Source organism: Fusarium subglutinans (assembly GCF_013396075.1).
Source record: "Fusarium subglutinans strain NRRL 66333 chromosome Unknown NRRL66333_c0000020, whole genome shotgun sequence".
In the NCBI taxonomy this organism is placed as follows: Eukaryota; Fungi; Ascomycota; class Sordariomycetes; order Hypocreales; family Nectriaceae; genus Fusarium; species Fusarium subglutinans.
Genome location: NW_023502083.1, coordinates 49,851 through 76,455, shown reverse-complemented (window position 1 = coordinate 76,455; position 26,605 = coordinate 49,851). Strand labels below are relative to the sequence as shown.

At 48.8% G+C, this 26,605-nt stretch overlaps 7 protein-coding genes across 7 annotated transcripts; 4 read left to right on the top strand and 3 right to left on the bottom strand.

Moving 5' to 3' along the window:
• Window positions 1-3,183, top strand: FSUBG_2375 (transcription factor Pig1p; the record flags this gene model as incomplete). Its single annotated transcript, XM_036680140.1, has 4 exons — window positions 1-1,701; window positions 1,780-1,914; window positions 1,964-2,091; window positions 2,142-3,183. 4 exons carry the CDS (start codon window positions 1-3, stop codon window positions 3,181-3,183), a joined length of 3,006 nt encoding a protein of 1,001 aa, XP_036542052.1.
• A 1,090-nt stretch (window positions 3,184-4,273) lies between these two features.
• On the top strand, window positions 4,274-4,919 carry FSUBG_2374 (stress responsive A B barrel domain protein; the record flags this gene model as incomplete). Its single annotated transcript, XM_036680139.1, has 2 exons — window positions 4,274-4,618; window positions 4,677-4,919. The coding sequence occupies 2 exons, from the start codon at window positions 4,274-4,276 to the stop codon at window positions 4,917-4,919; spliced, it is 588 nt and encodes a 195-aa protein (XP_036542051.1).
• A 904-nt stretch (window positions 4,920-5,823) lies between these two features.
• FSUBG_2373 (multidrug transporter) lies at window positions 5,824-7,734 on the bottom strand (the record flags this gene model as incomplete). Its single annotated transcript, XM_036680138.1, has 7 exons — window positions 5,824-5,887; window positions 5,938-6,516; window positions 6,567-6,908; window positions 6,953-7,159; window positions 7,206-7,329; window positions 7,386-7,519; window positions 7,571-7,734. The coding sequence occupies 7 exons, from the start codon at window positions 7,732-7,734 to the stop codon at window positions 5,824-5,826; spliced, it is 1,614 nt and encodes a 537-aa protein (XP_036542050.1).
• Window positions 7,735-11,120: 3,386 nt separating this feature from the next.
• FSUBG_2372 (polyketide synthase) lies at window positions 11,121-18,595 on the top strand (the record flags this gene model as incomplete). Its single annotated transcript, XM_036680137.1, has 9 exons — window positions 11,121-11,294; window positions 11,357-11,413; window positions 11,479-11,566; window positions 11,618-11,683; window positions 11,730-11,932; window positions 11,984-12,224; window positions 12,273-12,622; window positions 12,670-17,041; window positions 17,091-18,595. The coding sequence occupies 9 exons, from the start codon at window positions 11,121-11,123 to the stop codon at window positions 18,593-18,595; spliced, it is 7,056 nt and encodes a 2,351-aa protein (XP_036542049.1).
• Window positions 18,596-19,450: 855 nt separating this feature from the next.
• On the bottom strand, window positions 19,451-20,983 carry FSUBG_2371 (sterigmatocystin 7-O-methyltransferase precursor; the record flags this gene model as incomplete). Its single annotated transcript, XM_036680136.1, has 5 exons — window positions 19,451-19,510; window positions 19,569-19,834; window positions 19,889-20,560; window positions 20,608-20,653; window positions 20,699-20,983. The coding sequence occupies 5 exons, from the start codon at window positions 20,981-20,983 to the stop codon at window positions 19,451-19,453; spliced, it is 1,329 nt and encodes a 442-aa protein (XP_036542048.1).
• A 1,141-nt stretch (window positions 20,984-22,124) lies between these two features.
• FSUBG_2370 (methyltransferase) lies at window positions 22,125-23,628 on the bottom strand (the record flags this gene model as incomplete). The annotated part of the gene is made up of 3 exons (XM_036680135.1): window positions 22,125-22,590; window positions 22,646-22,850; window positions 22,902-23,628. 3 exons carry the CDS (start codon window positions 23,626-23,628, stop codon window positions 22,125-22,127), a joined length of 1,398 nt encoding a protein of 465 aa, XP_036542047.1.
• Window positions 23,629-25,014: 1,386 nt separating this feature from the next.
• Window positions 25,015-26,210, top strand: FSUBG_2369 (uncharacterized protein; the record flags this gene model as incomplete). Its single annotated transcript, XM_036680133.1, has 2 exons — window positions 25,015-25,287; window positions 25,356-26,210. The coding sequence occupies 2 exons, from the start codon at window positions 25,015-25,017 to the stop codon at window positions 26,208-26,210; spliced, it is 1,128 nt and encodes a 375-aa protein (XP_036542046.1).
• Window positions 26,211-26,605: the final 395 nt, after the last annotated feature.

Genomic DNA, 26,605 nt, shown 5'->3' with positions numbered 1-26,605 from the left:
ATGGTGAAATTGAATTGCCGCCACTCGCTGGACAGCCGCGAACCCCACCAAGATCTATTGACGCTTGCCGCCCATCTCCCGCCCCCCGCCCCCTCTCTTCCGAACTACAGTACAACGGCATTGGATTGTCTCGCGATCCCCTCAACAGTCAGTCAGCGATCCCTGCTGCCTTGGCTCAAACGACTGGTTTCTTCTTCCAGTCCACGTCCGGTTAGCCAATTGTCCCGCGGCCAGAACGGCACAGCCCGGCTTGGTCTGGTTTTGTCTGAGGCGACGGCTTCGAATCCAATGGCGGCCACGGAGCAGAATGGCATCGACATTCTTTGCGATGCCGCCGGCTCAGACATGCTCCTTTCGTCCCTGTTCTCCCTCGCAACGCCTGTGTCCTTAGCTGATTCGAATCAACGGGCTCAGCCACCCTTGCAGCAGGAACACCATGAGTTGCAGCAGTCACTGCCTCCTGTGTCGCCCTCGAAGCATCAGATCTTTCAGCAGCAGTTGGATCCCGCACTGCAACAACCCCAAGGGGAAATATCCCAGCGAGTTGCCTCTACGTTGCCTGCCAAGAGAAAACTTTCTGATGCGTCCGCCTCATCGCCGTCTCACGTCTGCCATATCTGCCGTCGCGTCTATGAGCGAGCCGACCACCTGACCAGACACCTCAGGTCGCACGAGAATGCCCGGCCGTACCAATGCACCCGATGCCCCAAGCGTTTTAATCGCGCCGACCTCTTGACACGGCACGAGACCACACACGATCGAGATGGCGCCGCAAAAGACCGCCCGTTCATCAGAAGAAGCGACCGCGCGGCCGAGGCATGTCTCAATTGCGCTGCTTCCAAGGCAAAATGCGAAGATCAGAAACCGTGTAGCCGCTGCCGTAGTAAGAGTTTGGCATGCCAGATGCCAGTGAGACGTGGGAACCAATACCGCACGTCTGAGTCGCAGGCTGGTATGTCGCCGTCGGACAGTTCAATGGTTGCCTCAACTACAGGCAACGACAGCCAGGTCTTTACGGCCAGTGAAGCTACCTATGCTTTGCCCCAATCAACCATTGCTAATCAAGGTCCCGCCGCCGATGCTGCCGTCGATTACAGCGTCACCTCTTCTCTCGGCGCGCCCAGACTTGAGGATTCACCTGGGGAATCTTTGTTTTTCGCCGCGACGCAAAGCATCTTTCCGGAGATTGAGTTCTCTTGGGATGTAGATTTTGGCTCGTACAAGATTCCAGGCTCGGGTGTGGCCGGACGAAATCCTCAGTCTGGCAATGCAGGAAAACGCACATCACACCAAGGCCGTAAAGATACTGTCTCGGTGGACGCACTCCTTCAGCGTTCAGTATGGTTGTATGAGCCCGAGGCCAATGGTCAGGCAGGGAGCCTAGTGTCTCGCTCCGATATCGTTTCACCCTACTTACGCGACAGCATGTTCGCCATGGTTCTTGCCAACAATCCGACTCCACATCGAGTACCAACATTCCCATCAGCTGAGTTATTGGGCTTCATGATCGAGACGTACTTCAAAAGTGAAGACCCCAAGAGTGAGGCTTTTATTCACAGATCGTCATTCGATCCCTCGACAAGCAGCCAAGAGCTTTTCTCCGCCGTTGTCTCAAGTGGGGCTTCATGTATATCTACTCCGGCTATATGGCAATTCGGCCTGGCTCTCGATGAGATCACGGCAAGTGTCATTGGGAAACGAGTAAGTATGGACCATGGTGTAGCGATGGTGAGCCAAAGATATTGGCAAAAGGTTTACCACATGCTGACTGCAAAACAGCTTGAATCTTCATGCCTGGCCGTGCGAGATATCACACTTCTTCAAGCGTCTGTCCTCCACCTTGAAACTGGTCAATGGAGTGGCTTCAATCGTCAGGCTGAGATGGCAGAAAGCTTTGCGCCCCAGCTTTTGACTGTAAGTCTATTGTGATTATGAGTCTGGCTAGCAGACTAATCCCGAATAGCTGCTTCGAAAAACAGGGAAGTTGAGCTTCACGTCAGACTTGACTACACATACGCCCAACGCTGGCGACTCTCTTGAGGCACTTGAGTCGAAATGGCAGACATTCACGACAATTGAATCTTACAAAAGGTTACTTATACTACCATGCCGAAGTCGCTAGCATACTAACTAGCGTACAGGTTAGCCATCCGTACATTTCTCCACGATATGCAAACATCGATCGTGTCGTGGAAAGGACCCACGTTAGCATACAGCCAGCTCGACTTCGCACTTCCGGCGGCCCGTGATCTCTGGAAAGCTGGTGATTCCCAGATATGGTGGGACTTGAACTTGGCCAAGGGATCTTTCCCTCCTACCGGTTTCCCTCGCCTTTCCGATGTGAGAGACTGTCAATTTGTCATGACTGAACAGAACACGTGGGTGGACACAGAATCTTGCTGCAAAACTGCTCTGCATGGGCTGTGGGGACAAATCTGGACGTACCGTAACGCCATCGCTCAATGTCATCACGCAGCTCCAGACCGGCCGGGATCTAATGTTCCTGAATGGGCACGCTCTCTTTACCAGGATCTCTATGAGGGCCTTCGTAAGCTGTCAACCCAGCTCAAATCTGCACAGACACCAAAACCTGAGCTATCGCTTCTTTCAGACTTTTTCATGATGATCATACATGTCTCGTTGGACGACGTACAGCGGCTGGCGGGCAGAAAGGGCGACGAAGAATCTCGCAGAGCAATGCAGTTATTAGAGAGTACTTGGCTACCTGGACCAGAGGCCCGGTATGCTGCCTGGCATGCTGGACAGGTCCTCCGGCATGCACAAGAGTGTATACCAACAACACTGCGAGGATTCAACGCTATGGTTGTTTACCTTGCTAGTCTGACGCTGTGGGCGTATGGCTTGCTTTCGCAGAGAACAGCGAACGGCGATCAAGGAATGGGACAAGAAGTCTTATCACTTAATGAACCAGAGACGAGGGAGACGACCCTTTTCCTTGAGCTTGGTCAGGGCGCCCCATCACTTTCGTCTCCAGAAGGGTTGCGTCTTCAATTAGAGCCTGTGTCGAACTATGTTGCAGTTTTGTCGCTGGCAAGGCTCATATTCCGACAAAACTACCCTGTAGCGAGTGAGGCAATGCCTCCGCTTGTTGAAAGCTTGTGTCGACAACTTGGTGACCTCCAAGGTGGATTGGAGGGGTACGTGGTAACGAAAACGTTATAGACAGCGCCTTTTGTCAGGAAGGATATTATGTGCGCATTGAGGTATTTGCAACAAAAGTGATTTTTATTGTTTTCATACATAGCAGTTAGCGAAGGAGTTAAGTAGGAAAGCAAAAAGGGAAAATAAACGGCAAAGGTCTAGGGTTAGATGAAGAGATCAATGGAGACAGTGATTCATCGAGATGGAAGGGGCAGAAACGCAGTATAGGTAGGGTTAATCGAGTGCGTAGTCGACAGCTTGGTTATCATGTTTGACTTTGGCTCTGGACGTGTTAGTTACGAAAGAACTGAGAAAAGAAAGCAACGACAGGAGGTAATCGTCCTCTAAATCGTATCCCACAATGACAGCACAAACAGTTGAGTCAATGCTAGCAACAGTGAGGTTGACTGCCAAGCCCAGAAGTCTAGGAGATTGCCAATGTGCCTTTGGATCTATCAAACACACTCATCATTGCTAAAGAGGTTGGTGTTGTTGGACTGAGGAGTACATTTTCGCTTACTAGATACCCAGACGCAGTATAGCCTGATTGGCATTCATGCACTATGCATGGCGCAGGATCTAGAACAGTTCTGTGCCTGGAATAGAAGGAGGAAAGCGACGAAACTGGTACTCTTTTCGTCCATGTCATGTTCATTACAGCGATAAGGTTAAATCTGCTGACCACTTAGAGCTGGGTGAATCTGGGGTAATCCCTGAGCCGACTGATCTACCGTGCACCGAGGTTTCAGATCCATTGGACAACACAGATGGAAAATAATTGTCCCGCCAATATCGCCTCACAGATTACCGGCTGTTTCGGCCCTATGTGCCCTTTGTTCATGGCTGAAGTTGGAGATTCATTTGACAGCCCGGCTCGTGGGGAGCATCAGTGAATTCCGTTTTTGCGGCATAAACAACGGAATGACTCGGGCTCAGGTGCGGAAACAAAACTCCATAATCCCAAGTACATACATACTCCGTACTTGGTTGTAAGAAATAATGAAAGATGATTGGTTGGTATCTGTTAAAAAGCAACCTCCAAACATGGGGTTCATCTTCTAGGCTATGTGGGCGGGGATAAGCTCCTGAGCCGCCCCCGCGTCTGGCCCGCATGAAACCGCCTCACGCATTGTCTTCGTTAAATACTACTCAACTATCCAATTCGGGCATTGCTTACCTTGACACTGCCCTCATTGTGCTTCTCCGAGCTATCACAAGATCATATATGAACTCGAGGCTTGTCTGTCGAGCTCTCACCTTTTCTTCTAGCCGTATCCCCACAAACCCCGCACGAATCTCGCAACACATCAAAGCCGTATCCAGACCTTTTACTCAGATCCCTACCGTCAAGATGGCCAACCGTGTGCACCGAATCACCATGTTCAAACTGCCAAGCAAGGACGAGCAGGCCAAGCTTCTGGACCAGTACCACAAGCTCAATGCCTCTCAGCAAAAGGTGAGTCGCCTCAAGTCGTATCTTTACTTGTACATACCTGATCATCTATCTGCTCAAGGATGGCAAGCCCTATATCCTCTCCATGGTTGTTGGTGCTGCCGATGAGGATGCTCGGTCTCAGGGATACACCTTTGTCTCCAAGACCGAGTTCGCTAGCATGGAGGACATGAAGTATTATGACGAGGGTTGCCAGGCTCACCAAGCGCTCAAGGACTTTGTCAAGGGCTCGCTTAACCCTCAGGGGGTTATGACTGTCTACTTCAAACCCCAGGCTGTCGGTGGCGCCGATCACTCTTCCTGAACAGGGAATCACGAAGTAAATCGAACAGCTAATATTCCTTCATACATGTCAATAGATTGAAGAGTTCCGCAAAGTGGCATATGTACGTCCCTAACATGAATATTCACCCGTGAACCGAACTGTGAGCATGATGGCGTGGAAAGCACAGAACGAAGCCCATTTGTCTTGACTCTGGAAACATACGCCATTTGCGGCACCAAACTGTCTCAAAGACGGCTTGCGTTATCACGAGGTCTCTCAAAGAACCCCCGATTGCGGACTTTCGTGCATGGCCGACTGGCCGAGGAGAAACACCAAGTTTGTAGTACAGCAGTAACTGCAGTCGGCGGCTCTAGAACCAGTTGATTCAGCGTTGTGTTCTACGCAAGATGGGGCACCAGAGTAGCACAAGGGAGCTATCTGCTTAAGAATCATCATAAGTGACCGAGACTTGTCTGGATGCCTTTGTCTTCAGGTACGGGAACCATCCATTTCGTAGTCATTTCAGTGGCACACTATGCAACAGCGCTTTATCGTCTATTTTGCAGTCGAGCGTTTGAGCAATGAACCATCAGCTAACCAGCTATTGAATTCTTTCACTGCTTATCGTATTCAAAGAATATGACTATCTAAAGACCTATGCTAACAGAGCTCTGTACATATGCCACCGTACGCCGCGATAACCAGAATATCTCAACAGCCATGTATGAGAAAACCTACAAGCCTGTAAACTAACGCCAGATATGCCACCCAAAACCAAAACTAACTTGTTCGCCCCAGGATCGATCTGTTTGGTATCGAATGTAGTGCTGCACAATAAACTTCAAAGAATGATGTGAATCAGTCTCAGGCAGAACGGCGTATACTAGATATATCAGTCATCTCCGTCGCAGATTCACTGCCTCTTCTGGAAGAAAACTGATCTTTAGGAAAAGCCGTCAACCTTTCCAGGGGCGCCGGGTTCCTTTCCAGCGAGAAAAGAGACAAAGCTACCATGACGGCACACACGAGCATCATGACCTTAATTTCTTCTGCAAACGCACCGGCATAAACATCCCGAACTAAGTCTTGTAGATGTCCCGGTAGTTGTAAACTTGTTAGTGGTGATCGGTGGAGACTGGCGAGTTGAGCGGGTGTCAAATGGTCCTGGAGATATACATTGACGTGGGAGTTGAAAATGACAGTGCAAACCGCAAGACCAATGCAACCGCCCAAGACACGGGACTGTGCTACAGCACCTTGTGCAGAGGCGAGCTCACTCCGCTCAGCGGCGAGTATACTAGTCATGATAGTTGCGGCAGAAAAAGAGAGACCGACGCCAAGCCCGAAAATTGCTTGGAAGGCATATTGGGCTTTACTATGTGAGTCTGGCCCAGTCAACATTGACATTAGGCCGACTCCAAGGAGCTGTAGGCACGATGCCCCCAGAAGAGTCAGGGACGTGTTGTTTCTCCGGCTCGAAATGGCACCCCCAAGAAACGAACCAACAGCACAAGCGCCAAGCATAGGGAGGATATGCAACCCTGCCGTTAGGACTTCTTCACGGCTGACAATTTGAAATCTTTCCGGAATGACGATAGAAAGTGAGATATAAGGAAACCCGGTGAATAAAGTAACCCTAATTGGTGTCAGCTGGGATCATGGGCATATCTTTGTTTTCCAACTTACAGTAGCCCGGCAGAGTATACTCTTCGAAGCATCAATCGGATCGGGAAAATTGGCTCGATGCTGCGCAATGGCCTTGTCTCCAAGTGCACCTCCCACCACACGAACACGAGCCAGCTTACGCCTGAAATGACCAAAGCAGAGATGATCTCTGGACTCCCCCAAGCGAACGTCTCTGAGCCGGCTTGCTGGACAGCGAACACCAGAAAGCCTGAACTGGTAAGAAGGGTTGCGCTTCCGAGGAAATCGATGCTGGTGAAAGCCTTCCATGAGAAGAAGTGTGCCACTTCTTCGTGCGGCCAGAGGTTTGTAATTGTGAGGATCGCAACCAAGCCGAAAGGGATGCTGACGTCGTCAGTATTTCTTTAAGTATGTACCAGAATACTTACTTCATGTTGAACAACCACCTCCAGTCTGAAAGCTGAGAAACCGCACCGCCGATGATGGGACCCAGTACAAAGGCGACGGCGAGGGTAACACCAATCAAAGCCCCTATCAAACTGGGACTGTGAGAAGGTCCAACCTCTACCAGGCCGATCTGTGTTAAGCTGTACAGACCAGATGCACCCATGCCTTGGAAAGCGCGGCATACGATCCTGAAAGGGGTCAGCTTGAGAACAGAGTACAGAGTAGGCGGCATACAAAGCTGTCATACTAGTTGCCGATCCACAGCCCTGCGAGAAACCAACGAAAATGACCCATGATACCACGAGTATGTTGCGCCGTCCATAGATGTCACTCAATTTGGACACACAGACAGCGAATCCTGTTGCATCTTGTCAAAGGATGTTCTCTCGGTTCACGATCTTGAGGGAGACTCACCCATGTATGTCAGGAGGTATGCTAGAACTATCCAAGGGGCGTTTGTGAAGTCGTCAAGGTCGTGCGAGATGGTGACGAGCGAAGTCGAGACGATGGAAGTGTCAAGGCTCGAAAAGAGCAGCCCAGCCAACAACCTGAATATGTCAATTAGCAAGTTCCATATGTCAACGTAATAACTCCCTTACGAGATGACAAGAACTACTCGTCGAGGCCCAGTGATTGAATGCTTACGCAATCCGATGATCTCTGTCGCCATTGGAGCATTCTCTTCTAAGTCATTCTCCGTCACTGCTATTTGGCCCAGGGAAGGGTTTGGATAGGAGAGAGACATTCGATATTCGTTGGCCATCTTTGCTATCGATCTTTTCCCACACTCGAAATGTTCCGATGCAATTTCTTGGAAGCGCTTGAGAGCTTCAAGATAGACTTGGATCCGATGTCAAAGTTGAAGTTGAAGGGTCAAGATTGGTAATGTGGATAAGTGATAGTGCAGCTAAAGGCCTAGAGAGTTTCCTCGAGTGAAGGCGCGGCCTCCGGTCTTGACAAAGTAGGAACCCTTCGATTTTGGTAAGTTCCCTGCAGAGAAAAGAACGAGATAATCTGTCGGTAAGGTTGGTACTATGGATTTCAAAGATCTTTAGTTGTATCCGATTGGAAAAGCTTGGAGCTTTTCATATCGAGTCGCTCCGCAGAAAATATGTAGGCAAAGAGACAACACACCTGGCTTGGAACATAATACTCTTGAAACATTCATACAACTTGGTAACTATCTTGCCGGAGAAGGCGAAGGACCGAATTGATATTTGAGACATGGTTCTCAACCGTTACACGACTACAAGCGAAGAGGCCACAAGAGGCCACTCAACACCGTCGCCAACCTCAAACATCTGCGCCAAAGAAAATAACCCAAAATCTTTTGCAACTGCGAAGGACATGAGATCTTTTCTGACAGTGACACGGTTCTAGGAGTAGTGGCTATGACGGGTGCTGTGATACCCAGTGCATTGCTCTCATGTTAAACATGGTTGTCTATGACCCACTGATTGGTGTTACTGGTAAGAAGAAGCTTTGAGAGCATGAGTCTGAGCTGAACGAAAGGCAAAAGGTGAAGAAGGTCAAAGATGCCTTTGTGTGAGTCCTGTCTGCGTGACATGGTACATTGGGTGAGTTGATACGAAGCCAACCGGAGCCCATTGTCAACAGCTTTGTTTGCTGTGTCCATAACGGGAAATCCTCTTGCCGCCGCTTGATAATCCAAACGAAGAAACCTCGGTAAAACTGTAGGATCCCGCTTGTGTGGTGGTTACACATGGCACGGCTCTCTGCTCGTGGCTGGGCCAGCGTTTTGGCTACCTAGACGAAGGCTTGTCGGTTCCCAACTCGCTAGTGTTGTTTGAATTGCACACCAAAATAATCCAAAGCTAACCCAGGAATGTAAAACGAAGAAAGCTTGTTGTTCATGATAAATGTGTCGCTCATATGTAAGAGTGCTAGCCTTGTGTTCATGAATTTAGTTTGTTCAGTCATAGCTGAGTCCCTCTCACTTGCACAAGATCCTCAGGCAAGACGTTTCTTGCGAGCAAATTCGGGTATCAGATAAGAACCCAAGGTTGAGGGAAACATCGGTAATGGTTGGGTATGCCAAAGCGCCTTGACTGATGGGTAGCTGCGTCGTACGGTTGAGTCTTTAGGTAGCTGGTCAGCCAAACGACGCTCGCCTGGCGCTACCTGTGTAACTTTGTTCCACACTCTTGCCAGATAATCGGATGATCTAGGAACACGATGGCTTGATGGCGAGAAATATGCCCAAGACACTGTGTTCGGCTAATGGTTCTGGGACGGATAGCCCGTCTTGAAATTGACGACGTTCCACGTGATGATGCTGAAGTATGGTAGTCTCCCGCAACTTAAACTCTACTCGGAAATTGAGACAAGAGCTGTGACTAGGACCTATCATCTTGTTGTTTCCGTTATGGAGACGCTCCCATCTGACGTAGTGCGATCCCTGCTTCGGGAGGCTACCAACGGCTATTCCCCAGTCGGTCTTCCGTGCATGGCATTGCATGCCTCATGTAGCCGCTGTGGAACAGTGAGCTTCCCGTATGTAATATTGGGACACCCCATCGATTTTAGTTGGTCTGTTGGTTGATCTTGCCAGTCTGCTTCTGGTCTATGTTGACCTTTCACACATGTGTCATCTTGCATCAGCTTATTCCATCCGAAGTCGGTTCAGAGCCAGGCTGTCAGATATGCAGCTGCATTTCTTGCGGACTACCTTCGTAGAGATCATTTTCACCACGCCGAAGCCCAGATGAAGAAATACTGACTATCCGGGCTATGTTTGCAGCGGACTCTCCTCTTGAAATGATGGACCCGAGCGTAGCCTGCTATCATCCTCCAGTGCCATTACTTGGTCGTTAAAAAACTAGTAAGTCCTAGTTCCCTCCCTCGTGTAATCATCTCATGGCAGTTTGTATGCCAAGTTCATCGTAGAAGTTGCCCTTCCTTATGACTTGTTGGCATTACTCCTGTTTCCATGTCTGAGCTCCGAACCCCAATGAACATTAGGCTCGTTCCAATGCTCATAGATTTCCGGTGTCTCACTGCGCTCTTGTAGACGAAGGTAATGAATTATTTGCTTCTTTGTCTTGAACATCTATTTGGAGCAATTCTTGACCATGCATCTGATCCGTCCCTTTCCCGCATGCTGCTCTAGATATGCCCTGCCCAGCATCAGAACAAAGCTTGACAGGCAAGGCGGCACGTCAAATAGGTAGAACTTTCCGGAGATGTGTATGAAGTTCATCTGAAAGGGCGGTAAAGCTTCTAGGCCGACTGAAAGAAGTACGATGCCTTCTAGACTTGACGGGACACTGCAGCACGCCTCCATCCAGAGCAAGCTACCGTCGACAAGGAAACTGACAATCAGTTTTCCCACTATCATAAGACTCTGCACAAAGAACATCAATATGATCAACTTTCATCTAAGCCTTCCTGCAGGTCTTGGCATCAAGAAGATGCCTTCAATTGGTTCACACCGACTATAACACGGGCGGACCTAAGAAGCCATGGGGCGTAAAGCATCAATGACGGCATCGGCCCTATTTACTTCTTGAAACATAGTTCAACAAGGCGATGATATAGGCCCGGTTGCTACAGTTTGATCCATGGAAAGAGTCAAATATGGACTCCCGCCCCCTTTCTTTCATTGTAGCCACAAACACAAGGAAAGATAATATCTAGTTATTATCACTAGAAAAATCCTTTGAACCTGATAATTCCCAGGTTCTGCTCTGTCTCTCATATTGCTTCATTATCATCCGAGTGAAATTCCCATAAGATCTCAGTATCTGTCTGCCAGTGCTAAGTACCTACCTCAACTTCTCGCACCAAATCCAAGCTCTTTACCGATTCTTGGTGCGTACACTGGCAAGATATCTTCTACCTAACACTGGCAGACCGGCAGTCAGTGATTCACTAAGGTAGGTTAGGTAGTAGGGAACCCAGTTATTCGCATAGGTACCTTAGTCTTGGAATTTCAGAATCGACCTGCTGGAATTGTCTTTCCTTCCTTTCCTCCTCTTCACAAGAGACATTTTTGCTATCAAGGAAACCCTTACTGCTGCATCCTATCTTGGTTCATTCTGGATATTTCCTTGAAGAAAAGAGAGGACAAAGTAAGATTTTGCTACCGACTTCTTTTGCATTGCTTTTTGGAGGTGTGCTTTGGGCGTTATGGAGGACGACATTGCCATCGTAGGCATTGGTCTGCGATTCCCTGGCGATGCCTCTTCCCCAGAAGAACTATGGAAAGTTCTGGAACGTGGAGAGTCTCAGTGGTCTGAATTTCCCAAGGACCGTCTCAACATTGACGGGTACTATCATCCTAGCGGCAATCGACAGGGCAGTGTAAGTCAACAGCAACATACTTCTGGTCGGTATAACATGGCTGAATGATCTGACTTGAGTAGATTTCTTTCCGAGGAGCTCATTTCATCAAGGGCAATTTTGCTTCTTTTGATGCTTCCGTAAGTTTTGGTTTTGGGGCTCGCAGTTGCTACAGTTACTCGGTTAACCTTGCTCTTTCCTCTAGTTCTTCTCGATTTCGGCTGAAGATGCCAAAGCCATCGATCCCCAACAACGAATTCTCCTTGAGGCTTCATACGAGGCCCTTGAAAATGGTTAGTCTACCAAAATACCTGTGCTGGTCGAAACTGACCATGGAACTTTAGCGGGAATCCGCAAAGAAGATATCGATGGCAGCGATGCGGCTGTGTACGTCGGTTCTTTTGTCAAAGGTAAGTATATCCAATATTTGATGGAAAGCCTTGCTAATTCTGTCAGACTACGAGCAAGTCTGTCTCCGAGATCCGGATTGGCAGCCTCAGTACGCTGCTACTGGAAACGGCATTGCCATAATGGCAAATCGAATCTCGCACTTCTTCAACCTTCATGGCCCCAGCATGACTATTGATACAGGCTGCAGTGGCAGTCTTGTGTCTGTTCACCTTGCCTCACAGAGCCTCCGGGCAAAAGAGACATCACTTGTAGGTGTAATATCCACTATTTCCTTTCGTGCGATTTTGACAAGTTTGCAGGCCATTGCCGCCGGGGCTGGTATGATTCTTACGCCAAATACTATGATGCCTATGACAGCTCTCAATTTCCTAAGCCCTGATGGTAAATGCTTCACTTTCGACTCTCGAGCCAATGGTTATGGTAGAGGCGAGGGTATCGGTGTTGTTGTCATGAAGCGTTTATCAGATGCCATTCGTGATAACGATACAATTCGTGCAGTTATTCGAGCAACAAAAGTCAACCAGGACGGTCATACGACAGGTAAGGTGGTCAATATTTGAGTTATAGCAGCAATACTAATAGTCAAAGGCATTACCCTCCCGAGCAAGGAGGCCCAAGTCGCCAACATCAACTCTGTTTACGAGTCTGCCGGCCTTGACTTCAGTCAAACAGGTTATGTTGAGTGCCACGGCACGGGAACTAAAGCCGGAGATTGGCGCGAACTGAAAGCCATTTCAGAGTCGCTTTGCACTGTTCGCGACATCGAGAATCCCATTGTCGTCGGCTCGATCAAGCCCAACATTGGCCATCTCGAAGGCGCCGCTGGCGTAGCAGGCCTCATCAAGGGCGTTTTGACTCTGGAACATGCCAAGATCCCGCCCAATATCAATTTCCAGAAGCCCAATCCTGATATTGACTTCAAAGAGTGGAAGGTCAAGGTTTGTAGCAGCATCTTAATGCACTTAACTATCGCTGACAGTCATAGGTACCAACTGAACTGCTCGACTGGCCTGTCTCTGGCTTACGCCGTGTCAGTGTCAACTGCTTCGGTTTCGGAGGCACAAACGCACATGTTATCATGGACGAGGCCCCTCGTTATCTGTCAGCGCGTGGACTTAGGGGAAACCACAATTCTTTTGAGGCGATCACCTCTTCCCGCAGAACATCCGATACCAAGGCAATGTTCGAGCCTCAGCTTTTTACCTTCTCGTCCCACGATAAATTGGGTGTGCGGCGCATCATGGAATCACACATCCCTTACTTGGAGTCACAGGGGGAAGAAGACACAACCTTTTTGCACAACTATGCCTACACACTTGGCTCTCGCCGATCCAACCTCGAATGGAAGCATGCCGTGGTCGCGAAGTCTCGAGAGGAACTGATCACCAAACTTCAGAACATTGACGAAGCCTTGTTCAAAAGAACATCAAAGAACAAGCAGCCCAATATATGCTTTGTATTTTGTGGTCAGGGTGCTCAATTTGCGCAAATGGGTAAAGAACTTCTCCCCTTTGAGGCGTTCCGCGACGCGTTGGAAGCCGGTTCTCGATACATGAAGAACAAACTCGGCAGTGAGTTCGACCTTTTCGAGGAAATTCTCAAAGACGAGGCCGAGACTCGAATATCTGACTCCAGAATCTCGCAACCCGCGACTACAGCTATTCAGATGGCTCTTGTGGACCTCTTGGATTCATTTCATATAACTCCTAATTATGTCATTGGTCACTCCTCTGGAGAAATCGCAGCAGCTTACGCATCGGGTGCCCTCACAAAAGAAGAAGCTTGGGAGGTTGCTTATTATCGTGGACTCGTTGCTTCATCCCTTACCATTGAACACACTCGCACACAGGGCTCCATGATGGTCGTTGGCCTTTCCGTTCTTGATCTTGACGAAAGTTATGATGAAAAGAAGTACCCATGCGAACTTGCTTGCGTGAATGGTCCTCAGTCCTTGACATTATCGGGCAGGAAGGAGAATATCGAGGGTGCCTTCAAGGAACTTTCTGCGAAAGGTATCTTCTGTCGCATTCTTCCCGTCAAGGTTGCCTATCATTCCTCGGATATGCTCAAGATCGAGAAAGAGTACAAGTCTGCTTTGGGATTGATCAATCCACGTCAGCACCGGCAATCGGTTACAATGTTCTCTTCCGTCACTGGAGAGAAAATTGGCGGGCACAAGCTTGACAACAATTACTGGGCTTTGAACTTGGTGTCTCCTGTCGTGTTCATGTCAGCTATAAGCACTATGCTGCAGCTTCCGTCCGACAAGTCCCCAGACATCCTTGTTGAGCTAAGCCCCAGTTCAACTCTGCGCTCGCCAGTTCTCGATATCATAACATTCTTTGGCTTTCCAAATCCGCCCAGATATAGCACTATTCTTGACCGAAAGACCCACGGCGCAATGTCGCTCCTAGGGACTATGGCCGAGCTCTGGGCATGTGGGTGTAAATTCAGCATGGAAAAGGTTGTCACTCGAGGTTCTTATCAGATATCCCTTAAGCCTCTGGCTGATCTTCCACCTTATCCGTGGAATCACACTAGATCTTATTGGCACGAGTCTCATCTTGGTGAAGCAACACGATTCAGAGAATTTCCTCGTCAAGATCTGATCGGTGCTCCCACAGCTGATGCTATTTCCTTCGAACCTCGTTGGCGGGGTTTTCTGCGCATTGCTGAGAACCCCTGGATCCAAGATCATCAGATACAAAAGACGACCATCTACCCTGCTGCTGGCATGATTGCCATGGCTCTCCAAGGCGCCTGCCAGGCCGCCAAGGGTCAAGAGAATGTCCTCGGATATGAAATCATCAACATGCGTATTGAAAGAGCTATGATTGTCCCAGCCACAGCACATGGACTGGAAATGGCCATGAACTTCAAGAGTGTATCTTGCACGTCTGTTCACAGTTCACAAAATACTGCTTTTGAATTTTGCATCTATTCGAAGCAATTGAGCTCATCTTGGGAACAGAACGCAACTGGCCGCATCGAGGTGCGATATAAGCGTGGGAATTGGGAGGTTGCCTTCCAGAAACATCGCGAAGAGTACGAGTTGCTCAAAGAGTCCTGCCTGGAACCAGTTGTGCCTCGACAACTCTACGAGCTTCTAGATATCGTGGGTATGAATTATGGTGCTCTTTTCCAGAATATCGTCCACATAGTCAAGAGCAAGGGCGCGTGTGTCACAAAGATACGCATTCCTGACACGCGGTCCAAGATGCCTGCAAAGTTCGAGTATGATCATCTGATTCATCCTGCGACTCTAGATTCCATGTTTCAAACACCCTTCGCTATCGAGAGTGAACCTATGGTCCCATCTTTCATTGAGAGCATTTTTGTCTCGGACAAGGTTTCCAGTGACATCAACAAGGAATTTGATGGTTACTCTACCGCCACTCGAGTTGGTGTTCGCGACGCAAGCGCAGATATCGCCATGGCTCAATCTGACTGGGAACAACCATCAGTTATAGTCCGTGGTCTTCGTTTCACTGGTATCTCTGGATCGTCCCGAGAGGGGGACGGGTTTCTTCCAAATAACCGGACTCTATGCACTCAGGTCTCATGGATGGAAGACATAACTTGTTCAAAGACAGAAAGTGTCGAGGGTTTTGTCAACAAGCTCGCACATAAGCTGCCAGGACTTTCTATTCTCCAAGTTGGCGGTGCATTTGACACCACACAGAAGATTGTCACTGCTTTGACCAGCCCCGAAGGCCAACGACCTTGGTTTTCTCGTTATACTTTGGCTGAGGCTAGCCCTGGCGACAGAACCTCTGATATTGCATCCGTTTTTGCAGGAACTACCGCCGAGCCTTTCATCGAGAAAAGACCTATAGATGGTTCAGAGCCTCTCCCTGACTATGACCTGATTCTTGTTTGTTCTCGAAATAAAATCGACATCACCAAGCTCAGTTCTCACTTGAAACGTCCCGGCTATATCATGGAAAACTACCCGGATGGAAACCCCGAACTCGATGAGATCATCTCACTTGATTACAACGGAGTTGATGGTGACAAAGCGGAGATCAAATTTAGGGTGAATCGCAAGAACCCAACTGAAGATTGGCTATCTGTCCCTGATGTTGTTATCCTTCTGCCCGACAATCCTCCTTCAGAGACGCAATGGCTTGCGGGAAAGCTCGTCACGGAGCGCCAAGCTAGCATAAAAATGCGTACCATGCAACTCAGTGAAGTCTTGGGCAATCCCTCAAAATTGAAGAACAAGACCATCATCTCGCTTCTCGACTTTTCAGCAGGATCCAATGCGGGTGCATCCATCTACAACTGGACTGAGACAGAGTTCAACGCTTTCCATACTGTTCATCAGGCGGTAGAGGGGATTCTCTGGATCTCCCGCAGTGCCCACATGGACCCGATGAATCCGAAAGGAGCTCTCGTGATCGCTCTTGCGCGCACGCTCATGTCCGAAGAACCCCTGAAAACATTTGTGACATTTGACTTGAGTGTGGACACACCTCTGAATTCCATCTCGGTTGTCCAAAATGTCAACAAGATCTTCCTTCAAGCATTCGTAGCAGATCAAGGCTCTGGTCCACGTGAACTGGAGTATGCTGAGAGAAACGGCGTGATTTGCGTCCCTCGGCTCATCCCTATTGGGCCGCTGAATGATGTTGTTGAGAATGGCATTTCTAGCGAGATCGCCAAGGTATCATTCCACGGCTACCCGCGTCATCTGAAGCTTCATGTCTCAAAACCCGACCTCACAGATAATAGCTTGATATTTACTGCTGGAACAAGATATGCTCCTCAGCCTGGGGAAGTTGAAGTCATATTCGAAAGCGCGCCTCTCGACTTCATCGACTTGGAGACCGCCATTGGTAAAACCTTGGAATCTGAGGTTGGATCTGAAATATGTGGCCGTATTGGCCGAATTGGCCGTAATGTTTCTGGATTCATGACGGGTGATCTTGTGAGCGGTCTTGTGACTAGTGGCTCCGTTCAAAGCAATGTGAACATAGACAGTCGCTTTGTGTCAAAGTGGTCATCTCTTCTTCCCTTCAGTCATTTCGTTAGAGCCTTTCATTGCTTTGATAAGGTTGGAAGACTTGGTCGAGGAAAGTCGGTTCTGATTCATGCTGGAGCCAGCGGCGTCGGGATAGCTGCTATCAAAGTAGCCTTTGCACTCTCTATCGAGGTATTTGCGACTGTTATGGGACCCAATTCAGACAAACAACGAACGTTTCTGGAAGAGGCCGGTGTAAAGAAGGCAAACATCGTCAATGCCGACTCGGATCTCTTTACTACAGTTGTCCGTAGTCGTTCGGGACACGGGGTTGATCTTGTCTACAACGCTACACAGAGACATGTTGAAGATAATTTCAAGTGCGTTCGCCGAGGTATGTTCAGCTTTTCTCCTATAACTACATATTCACTGACTTCTTACAGGGGGTATTGTCGTGCAGTTTCCCTGCAGATTGCCAAGTCCTCAACCTGTTCACGTTCTGTCGTCTGATGTTTCGCTCGTCAACTTTGACTTGCAAAATATGTTGAAGCATGATGCAGCCTACATTGGGGAGCTGGTCAAGGAACTCAGTAAAAGGGTTGAGACTATCTCTGATGATTTGGTGAATGGCCTGCCACTTCCTACGCCGATCATCAACATCAATATCAGCAGGATCAAGGAAGCATTCGGACTCATCGAGAAGGATCCCTTTTTTGGGCTCGTTTCTATCACAGGAGGTCCTGATACCACGCCTCAGGTTGATATGGCTATCAAGAAGACTATCAAGTCGTTGCATCAAGTCTTGTCGGGTACTGATACCTACCTCCTTGCAGGCGGTCTGGGCGGCCTTGGTCGTAGTATCTGCGAATTATTGGTTAAAAATGGTGCTCGGCACATTGCCTTCCTGTCGCGGACCGGTACCTCTTCTGAAGTGTCTCAGCGGTTTTTTAAAGACCTCTGCGATAAAGGTATCGACGCTCGGGTATATAAGGTTGATCTCTGCGATGCCGAAGCCCTCACCAAGGTGGCCAAAGAAGAGATATGTCAAGAAATGCCACCTATTAAGGGAGTGTTTCAGTGTGCTGCGACTATCAAAGATTCGATTTTCTCAAACATGACATACTCTGACTGGACCGAGGCAATCCGACCAAAGACAATCGGTTCAGATAACCTAGTTCGAGCGATCTCGGCGATCTCAGAGGACCCCTTCTTCATCTTCCTTGCCAGCTCTGCGGGAGTTATTGGTAATCGTGGCCAAGCCAACTACGCTGCGGGTAACTGTTTCGAAGATGCCCTCGCCCTCAACCTCCGCCTCGAAGGAAAGCATGCCGTGTCCATCGATCTCGGGCCTGTCCTCGGTGCAGGAATGCTTGCGGACGATGAGGAGATTCTTGACATTCTTCGAGCCAGTGGGTTCTATGGTATCCGTCACGAAGATTTTCTTACCATGATCACGCACGCGATCACTGCTGAGATTTTCCCTGGAGTTCCCATGCCTGGTCGTGTTATTATGGGCATTGGCTCTGGCGGTCTTATTAGACAGAATCAGCCAGCTGACCCATACTGGTCTCGGACTGCTCTCTATAGCTACCTCAACCTGGTAGACACCTCAAACCCCGACCTGAAGGTGGTTGATGCTTCAAACGACTTTGATTTGAAGTCCCTTCTTTCATGCTGCTCTGGCCCAGATGCAGCCGCAGAAATAGTCACTACTGGTCTTTCTCTCATGCTTGCCAAAGCCATGAACATGCTCCCTGAGGAAATTGACACTGGGAAGCCTCCCAATGTCTACGGTGTTGACTCCCTGGTCGCCGTTGGCGTCCGAAACTGGGTTGTCACCAACTGCGGTGTCGAGGTCTCGGTTTTTGAAGTTTTGAGTGACAGAACAGTGGCCGAGCTAGCCAGAGAAATCGCTATACGAGGCGGGTTTGGAGACGAAGATAAATGAGCAATGTTGGAAGATTGGTAACGGAGGCAGCGGGGATTTCGAGTTTATATATGCTGGAGTCAAGAAAGACCCAGATTTCCTTTGCGTGATTTGAGAATGGGGAGCAGCAGACAGGGAACTGGTTTTGGAGGTTTTAGACATAAAGTACAGAGACTCCTTCGCAGTTTGTATTATAGGTATATAATGCACAAAGCTCTAGAAATCCCTGTTCGATCAGTCGTGGCTTATACTGTTATTATAAAGGGGAAAGCTTAGAAGACAAACCCTGCAATTATACGCAGTAGTTTGGGACTCTGAAATACATTTAGGCACCCTAATTCTACTGTACATGTGAATTTTCAATTAGTTCTTTCGAGCATGCTGAGAGAAGATCATAATGGGGTAACTTATTTTTACTCTGTGTTGAGGCAAGTGCAACCAACCTAGACCCTGGTCGAATTAGTAATTAACTCAACAACACCACAAGTAGATCAACCCAAGCAAAACAGACATCGCAAAAAGAATCAAAAGGATACTCAATCAGAGGGACAGGAAGGGCTTCGAAAATTGAGCAAAAGACAATGCGTAAATCAGGGAATCGAACCCTCTCCCCGACGCTGCTCGAATGGCAACGGAGAATTTTACCACTAAACCAATTACGCTTTGTTATAAGATCGGGCAATCATTTGACTACATGGAAGCTAGTCCGGAGCTGGCAATGCTCCTTGAGTCCCAAGTCTGTCATTCAGTACCAAACATTCGGGGATACTGGCAGTCTCACTTTACGTTCCTTGAACTATAACATTCCTGTGCACTAATGTCTTTACTTCCATCTCCTTCGTTGGCATATTTGCTTCTCAAACACATTGTTCTCATTCAAGGCTGCCAAACTGCCTCGATAATGCTCATCCTACATCCCTCAGGTCTGTTTACACCCTTCAAAAGACATATTAGTATACACGGCAGTCAGAGTAAAAGCGATTCGGTGACTTACTTTGAAAACGAAGCGCTCATCGGCAGCCCTAAAGAGTTCTTCAAACTCCTTCTCTGTCCGCTCTTGGGCATTCAACAAGGTCAACATCAACAGGTCCATACTCCGCATGACTTTTTCATCCCAGTGGTTTTCAGCCCCCGGCTCGCGGAGACAATGATCGTTGATGATGACATGAGCACCCGGTTTGAGAGCTGAGACCAAGCTTTTGAGGATCTTGACGGCATATGGGGTTGAGTAGTTATGGAGAATCCAGCGGAAGTAGTACACTTGGTTGTGTCAGTAAGGGGGGAAACTCAAGGAGTAAACTCTGTCAATCTTACCATCGGCATCCTTGACCGGCTGCTCAGTAAAGAAATCATGGACCTGAAGAGATATGCGTTGAGCTACCTCTTCATCTGCGCATATCGGCTCTGGGGCGCTGCTGATTGTCTTCGCTAAATCTTGTACCACGAATTTCATTTGATCCCATTTCTTGGCAAGGTCGACGCACACAAAGCCATGGCTACCACCGACATCCACCAACGTGCCTTTGTTGTTGTTGATTTCGGAAAAGTCGTAGTTATCGACAAGGTAGCGAACCTCATAGCCCTCGCCGCCTGTCAAGCTTGCCATAGCCTCTGCAAATCGCTTTCCTCTGGGAGGGTCTTTGCCAAATGTCGCAAACATTGGCTCCTTATCCACCGTCCCCCATGCATAGTTGAAGCCGGTCCGTGTGAGTGAGGTTGCTTCTGGGTCGGCACGAAGAGCTTCCAGGGTATGGGCCCCGGCTGGTAGGAAATCCTCTCCATTTAACCCTACCCAGGCTTGGAGACTGGCGTCCTGAGCAAGCATCTTTGACGCGGCAGTGTGTGCTATGAGCCCTGGTGTCGGCTCTTGGAAAATCTTATTTGTCATAGCATGACGAAGAGCGCGAGCCAGGTTTATTCGGTCCAGTCCAGTCTTGCTTTGGAGTTCCGCCAAAGCAATAGATCCGTCTAGGGGTACGAGATTGGCTATGCAAGATTAGATAGGAAGATAAAATCAGAATTGGTGGGCTTACGAATTCCATAGCTGGTCAGTATTTGGAGGCTCAAGGTGTCAAGATACTTTTTGTGTCAGTACTGAGGCCAATGCACAGGCGGCAGGCTTACACTCCATATGCCCCATCTGACAGTTTCTCTGGGTCCCCGAACAAGAAGCTCGAGCTGTTTGGTTGCAGAGGATATCTCGATGCGACTTCTCTGTATATCATCCGGCAACTTGGGGAGATCTCCAGGGGCATTGACATCGAAACCCAAGTCCTGAAGACCATTGGCCTTGAAATATCCATCGAGCTTTTCCGTCTCTTCAGTAATCTTCCTAGCTAGCTGCACCATGAGAGATGTGTCCAAGCTTTGCGGGCTCTGAGAATGTGACGAAATGTGTGATTTAGCCATGTTGAACAAGTGAAATGGCCGTGTTCCCTGGTCCTTGTTGCAAAGCGACGTGGGGATGCGCGGTTTTATACATCATTCTTGTCCATCATGGTCCCAAATTGACTCTAGACCTTAGACTACCATCATGACCAATGCGGGTACAAACAAGGTAGCGAGGATACATGAGCTGTACTGCTCAAGACATGGGCGGCATGAACAAGTCTACCCACCCGCACCACCATCATTCCTCAAAACGCCAATGGAACATGTGGCGAGACTGCGTAAAGCCTGAATTCCGCGCTGATTCCAAAGTCGTCATGATTGGTGTGTGTCCTGCAAGCTGTGGTTTTAATCCCTGAAGGTCGAGTCGAGACATGACCTGAGAGCTCTACAGTACATTAACTGCTGGGATGCGTTGTTACGATAACACAGGTTTGGTTAGATTAAAAATATGTTCCTAGTTTCTCCACAAGCTAGCCCGGAAGCTAACAAGTATTGGTACCGGTGCCACGAAGCTTGGCCGCATAAGTAAATCTACTACGAGCCATCATCCTCCGTCAAAAACAACAAGCGTCTTTCGCGGAGCTTTTTGGTCGTGCAGTTTTGTTCCCTAATAATCGCACGTCTGGAACCGAAATGCCTGCTCCTATGCATCGTGGGGAAACCCGCCTGTCCTACCTAATGTAGAAGTGTTTGGTGCGGCAACAGCAGCTGAGGACCCATGACCGGCATGGTTCATGTAGAACCCTGGACGAAAACCAAGACATCACGTGCATTCTCTAGTTCTTCACTGAAATTCTGTGTTCAGGGTATCTGTCCAACAAGCTGCTCTGGGTGATCAGTCTTTTCGGCTCCAGTCGTCGTGTAGGTTGATGTGTCCGTAATGGCAAAGGTTGATTAATCAGATATCAAGGCCAAATACCCAGTGCTAGCTCTCTTTTCTCAGTGAGGCTTGGCCATAGACAGCCAAGGCCGTGACCGGTTCTATCGGGTAGATAGCATAGCGTCCGCCTCCATTCCATCTTGCATCTTTAGCGGCCACACGATACCTTGCGACCCCTGGTAGCATCATAATAGGGCTGTCGGCTTGGTACGTCCTTGTGATTTCTTGGAACGCGAAGCGACTTTGATTCGTTTGTGTACTCTGATTCTGTTCGACGATTTAGTATGGCTTTTGCCCATAGACAATATGCATAGGCATATACAAAAGGGACGTATGGTCGCTATACGCCCTTCGCACCTCGACAAGAAACACCTCGATCTGCTCGCGGCTCCAGCCCATGCCCCTGGACATGGGGCCTAGTGCGATTGCTTGTAAGCCATCCGTCAGTATGGTGCGCCAGTACAGTCCGACAGTCTTGAGCACTTGATTCTTGGGCCAAGTCCCAAGAGGCACATGGAATACACGTTCCGTGACGTTCACGAAGCCAGCTGCTTGCATTTTTGTAGCCAGTTTACCTCCCGCTGCCGCAGGAAAGTCTACTCCAAGCTGTGCTAACCCCTCATTAATGTATGTCCAATACTGTGCGACTGGGTGCTCATGTGGCGGGACAGCGTCTCCTGTTCTTGCATGGTGAGGGTAATGGTGAATTTCTTGGAGTTCCATCCAGCCTCCAGGCTTGATATGCCTGAGATCTTGTAAGTACAATCCAAGGATCTGGTCCAGACAGAATTGATACTTACTGGAGAGCGTTACTAAAAAGCTGAGGCCAGTCTTTGATCCCTTGAACTGTGTGCCGAGAGTGTACATAGTCAAAATGATTCTGAGGATGAAGCCAAGGAGACTCAACGTCGTCAACCATGAAGTGAACATTGGGTGGCAACCATGTCGGTTGGATGGGTGATAAATCGATGCCTAGAACATGAGCACTGGGGTATTGTTCTCCCACTATTATACTATTAGTTGCTGAGACGAAAATGAAAAGAGAATTGAACATACTTTCGATTGCCCAGATTCCTGTGCCAGTTCCAATATCAAGTATGTTTTGCGGATTTTCGTCTATTGGCGCAAAATGTAATTTCTGGCCCGAGAGAAGTCTCACCATGGCATGTTTCATGTCCTCCCTCTCTTGTTCTATGTCATCGTTGGGGAAGTTGTAGGCACCGGCCCGGAAGCTATGGTAGCGACGGCCATTCTCAAACATGTAGTCCCGAACAGACGACCCGATGGATGTACTTGCGGTGCTCATATTGTCGCTCCCGTATCCGGCATCAGATCCAGCATCGCCTATGGAACTGTATTCATCACTATCGGCAACAATGTTGTCTTCGGCCTGAGCAAAAGCTTGTCGAGACATGGCTTCCTGCTCCGTAACTGATAGGCCTGGAAACATAGAGACACCATTGGGGTGAGTAAGATGAGACGTGATGGGTCGATGCTGGTTCTCTGTATCTGAAGTTGGGGAGCCTGGTGTGCGACTAACTCCATACACGTCTTTGAAGATGTCGAAAGGTTTTGCTGGTTGCGATGAGAGCTCAGTGCTGCCGCCAGGAATTCTCTGTTCGGCAATACCGGCTCCAGCTGGAACTGATATGCTTACTTTGGCATTCGCTTGATCGCTGGCCTCTGGTTGTTCGGCATAGCTTGACTTGCCATCGTGTTTCGTAGTGTCTCCTCGGACAGAAGGCGGGAATGCCTGTGTCTGGCGGTGCGGTTCCGGGTCCATCTTATTCCAGAACGGATGAAAGCCGGGAGGAGGACGGATATAAACAAACCAATAGGTTGTTTGGTGTTGTTTGTGACTGCGAAAGCACAACTTCCAAGTGAAGTGAAATATAAGCTATGAGAATTGCAACACAGGGAGTGTTTTGTGACGATTCTCTCTGAATTTTGCCTAGGGGGAGCAATTGCAAACGCGGTCGAAGTTGTTTGGAGTCTTCCGATGACGAAGCAAGGTTGTTTTAGGGTCGGCCAAGGCAAGTTTGGGACGGAGTAGGGTGATCTTGGATACAGGGGACACCCTTTGGAAATTTGAATACAATAGTTGAACCAGACGAGGATTCTGCTTCCAAGGCCACATCAATAAGATGAGCGACGATAGATCCAAGGTGATGAATTCAAGAACAGTAGCATCTGTAGATGGAGAAGGGAGACTTTACGAGGCGCCTCCTGCAATGAATAAAGGCAGGTTAGGTAGGTAGGTAAGGTCGGGTCGGTTGACTTACAATGAGCTTGTGGGGCTGCAGGTGGCAGGTGGTAGCGTTGATTCCTCGACCCAAGCCAGTGAAGTTTTCCGCGCCCGAGGGCGATCTATGTACCACACTAATAAATTGAGGCGCGGCACAGATCGTGTGCCAAGAGGTCGGGTGGCAGATTACCGCCATACCGATTAGAAATATGGATAGGTAGCAAGGGTAGGTAGAGCGAGAGACTGTTCCAGCCAGGCGCCCCTTTAGTACGGAACTCTATCATTTGGCTCTGTACTACCAGCGAACCACGCTGGCGATAGAAGTTCTGGCCATCACAAACAAGCAGCAGGCACTTGAGTACCTAAATTCGGAGAAACCAGAACAAAGAACATGACTTGGTCATTTCGAGGGGGTTTCCAAGTAGGTACGTACATTGTTAGCCATGGATCCATTACCAGTCTTGGTAGTCAGTAACAAAAGCAAGCAAACCAACGGATCTCAACCAACGACAGCGCACCTACTATACTATGCCCGGGGGGCAACAAACGTAGTGCGACAAATGAGCGAAACCGCTCACAAATGATACGTCAGAACGAATTTCTATTCGGGGTCGGGGTGCAGGACTGCTCCGTAAAAAATGGTCCGAGGGGATAAGATCGAGATAAGATGGCCTTCCGGTTTATAAGATGGAAATAATATTCAATACCTACTTTGTAGTAGATATACAATTGCATTGTGTGCCGGGGCTGCCAGGGCTGGCTTGGCAAGGTGCTAATTTGTGTCCACCTTGGGTCTTGCGAGAGGCTTCACCCATAGCTAGCTACCTAACTCAATTCTATGCTAACAGTATAACGTCATCCATATCGAACCGAGGCACTTGTTACGAGTGATCTCTCGGCAGGTTTCCATTATTTACCCTCGAGATGCCCCTATCCAGGTTCGTTCATTGTGTTGGAAGCCCATCTTTCAACCCAGATGAACTCATTGAGAATGTCGACCGTCAGAGGGAGGCTGTGAACTACCTGCTGAAGAATGATCTCTTCAACGCCAGTCGAGTGCTTTTCCAACTCCCTGATCCCGATCCCTATACATACCATGCCGTGGCAAGTGTAAAACTTGCCCAAGTCCAATCAGTAGTCAACCTTGGAGGTGTCAATGGTTTACATGCGTGGTATCGCAACGAAGATGGCTCACCTGTAAGAACTCACCTATGGGCAAGGTCCGAGGAGTAGGAATTTGTGATACTAACATATATGTACCTTAGAGAGAACCACCTCCCCAAGCTGACATTGAAGCATACACCTCTATCTTTAGGCCATCCACAGCTACCGTTGCATTTCTCAAGAATCTAGGAACAAATGCTAAGAAAGATTCCATAAGGCGTGAAGTCGCAGCCAATCTTGAGAGCAAGCGGTATCTGCACCCTGGGCTTGTAACAAAACTCACTATCCCCAAAAGCAAAAAGCAACCCAGTGCAAATCCCTATCTCGACTTCTGGATGTGGTCATGTCACTCTCTTGAATGGTGCGGCCCTTGCCTAGCATCAGAACGTGTCCCAATGTCCCATCATGTTCTTCCAATTTTCATGCATCACTTTGGGTGCGCAACACCAACTCACGAGAGCCTGGCTATCCTGAAAATTCTGTCTGACGGGCGCCCGATTGTCGACATCGGTTCTGGCAATGGGTATTGGTCCTATATGCTCCGACGCTACGGCCTCACAGTGCATGCGGTGGACAACATGCAGAGCGAATGGAGGGTCAACTGGGTCAACGACACTGTCATATCGGACGGCGTGAAGTGGTTACGCAAGAATTCGAACGGTGAAGGTATGGTTCTCTTGCTTGTGTATCCTGTTGTTGGTGGAGGTATTGGAGGCGGCACTGAGGGGGGATTTACGCGGAACCTGGTTTCTGCCTTTGGCGGCGACACTATCGCAGTTGTGGGCACGCAGAATCGCAACGGTTACACAGGATTCAAGGGAGTCACCATGGATGAGTTTATGGCCAAGGAACATGAAGACTGGACTATGGTAGTAAAGGTAGCGTTGCCATCCTTTCCTGGGAAGGACGAGGCACTATATGTCTTCCAGCGAGGCGAACGAGTGCCGCAAGAATAGATTCAGATGATTTCAGACGATCCGGGGCCATGAGGGGAAGTTTCTCAAGACAAATGCCTGTACTCAGCAGGGGGTTCGGCCCATGGTTCTGACTTACCTACCTATTGACCAAAAACGGGCAGCGGGATGTGGGCTACCATCAAACATAAATCTCATCGTACCTATATGTATGCAGAGAACACAACGTCATAGCATTCAACCTTCTTACCCTGCCTCGCAATGGTCAACTGAATAGGCATTCGATTCCTCCAGTACAGTCCAGTCCAGTCCAGTCACATCATGTTTCTTCCTCATTCTCACCTGCATCTGCCCCGCAAGGATGGGACAATACGTTGTTCTCAGCCTCCGTGACAGCCACCACCAAACCCCAGCAAGCGGCACGGTGAACGCTTTTA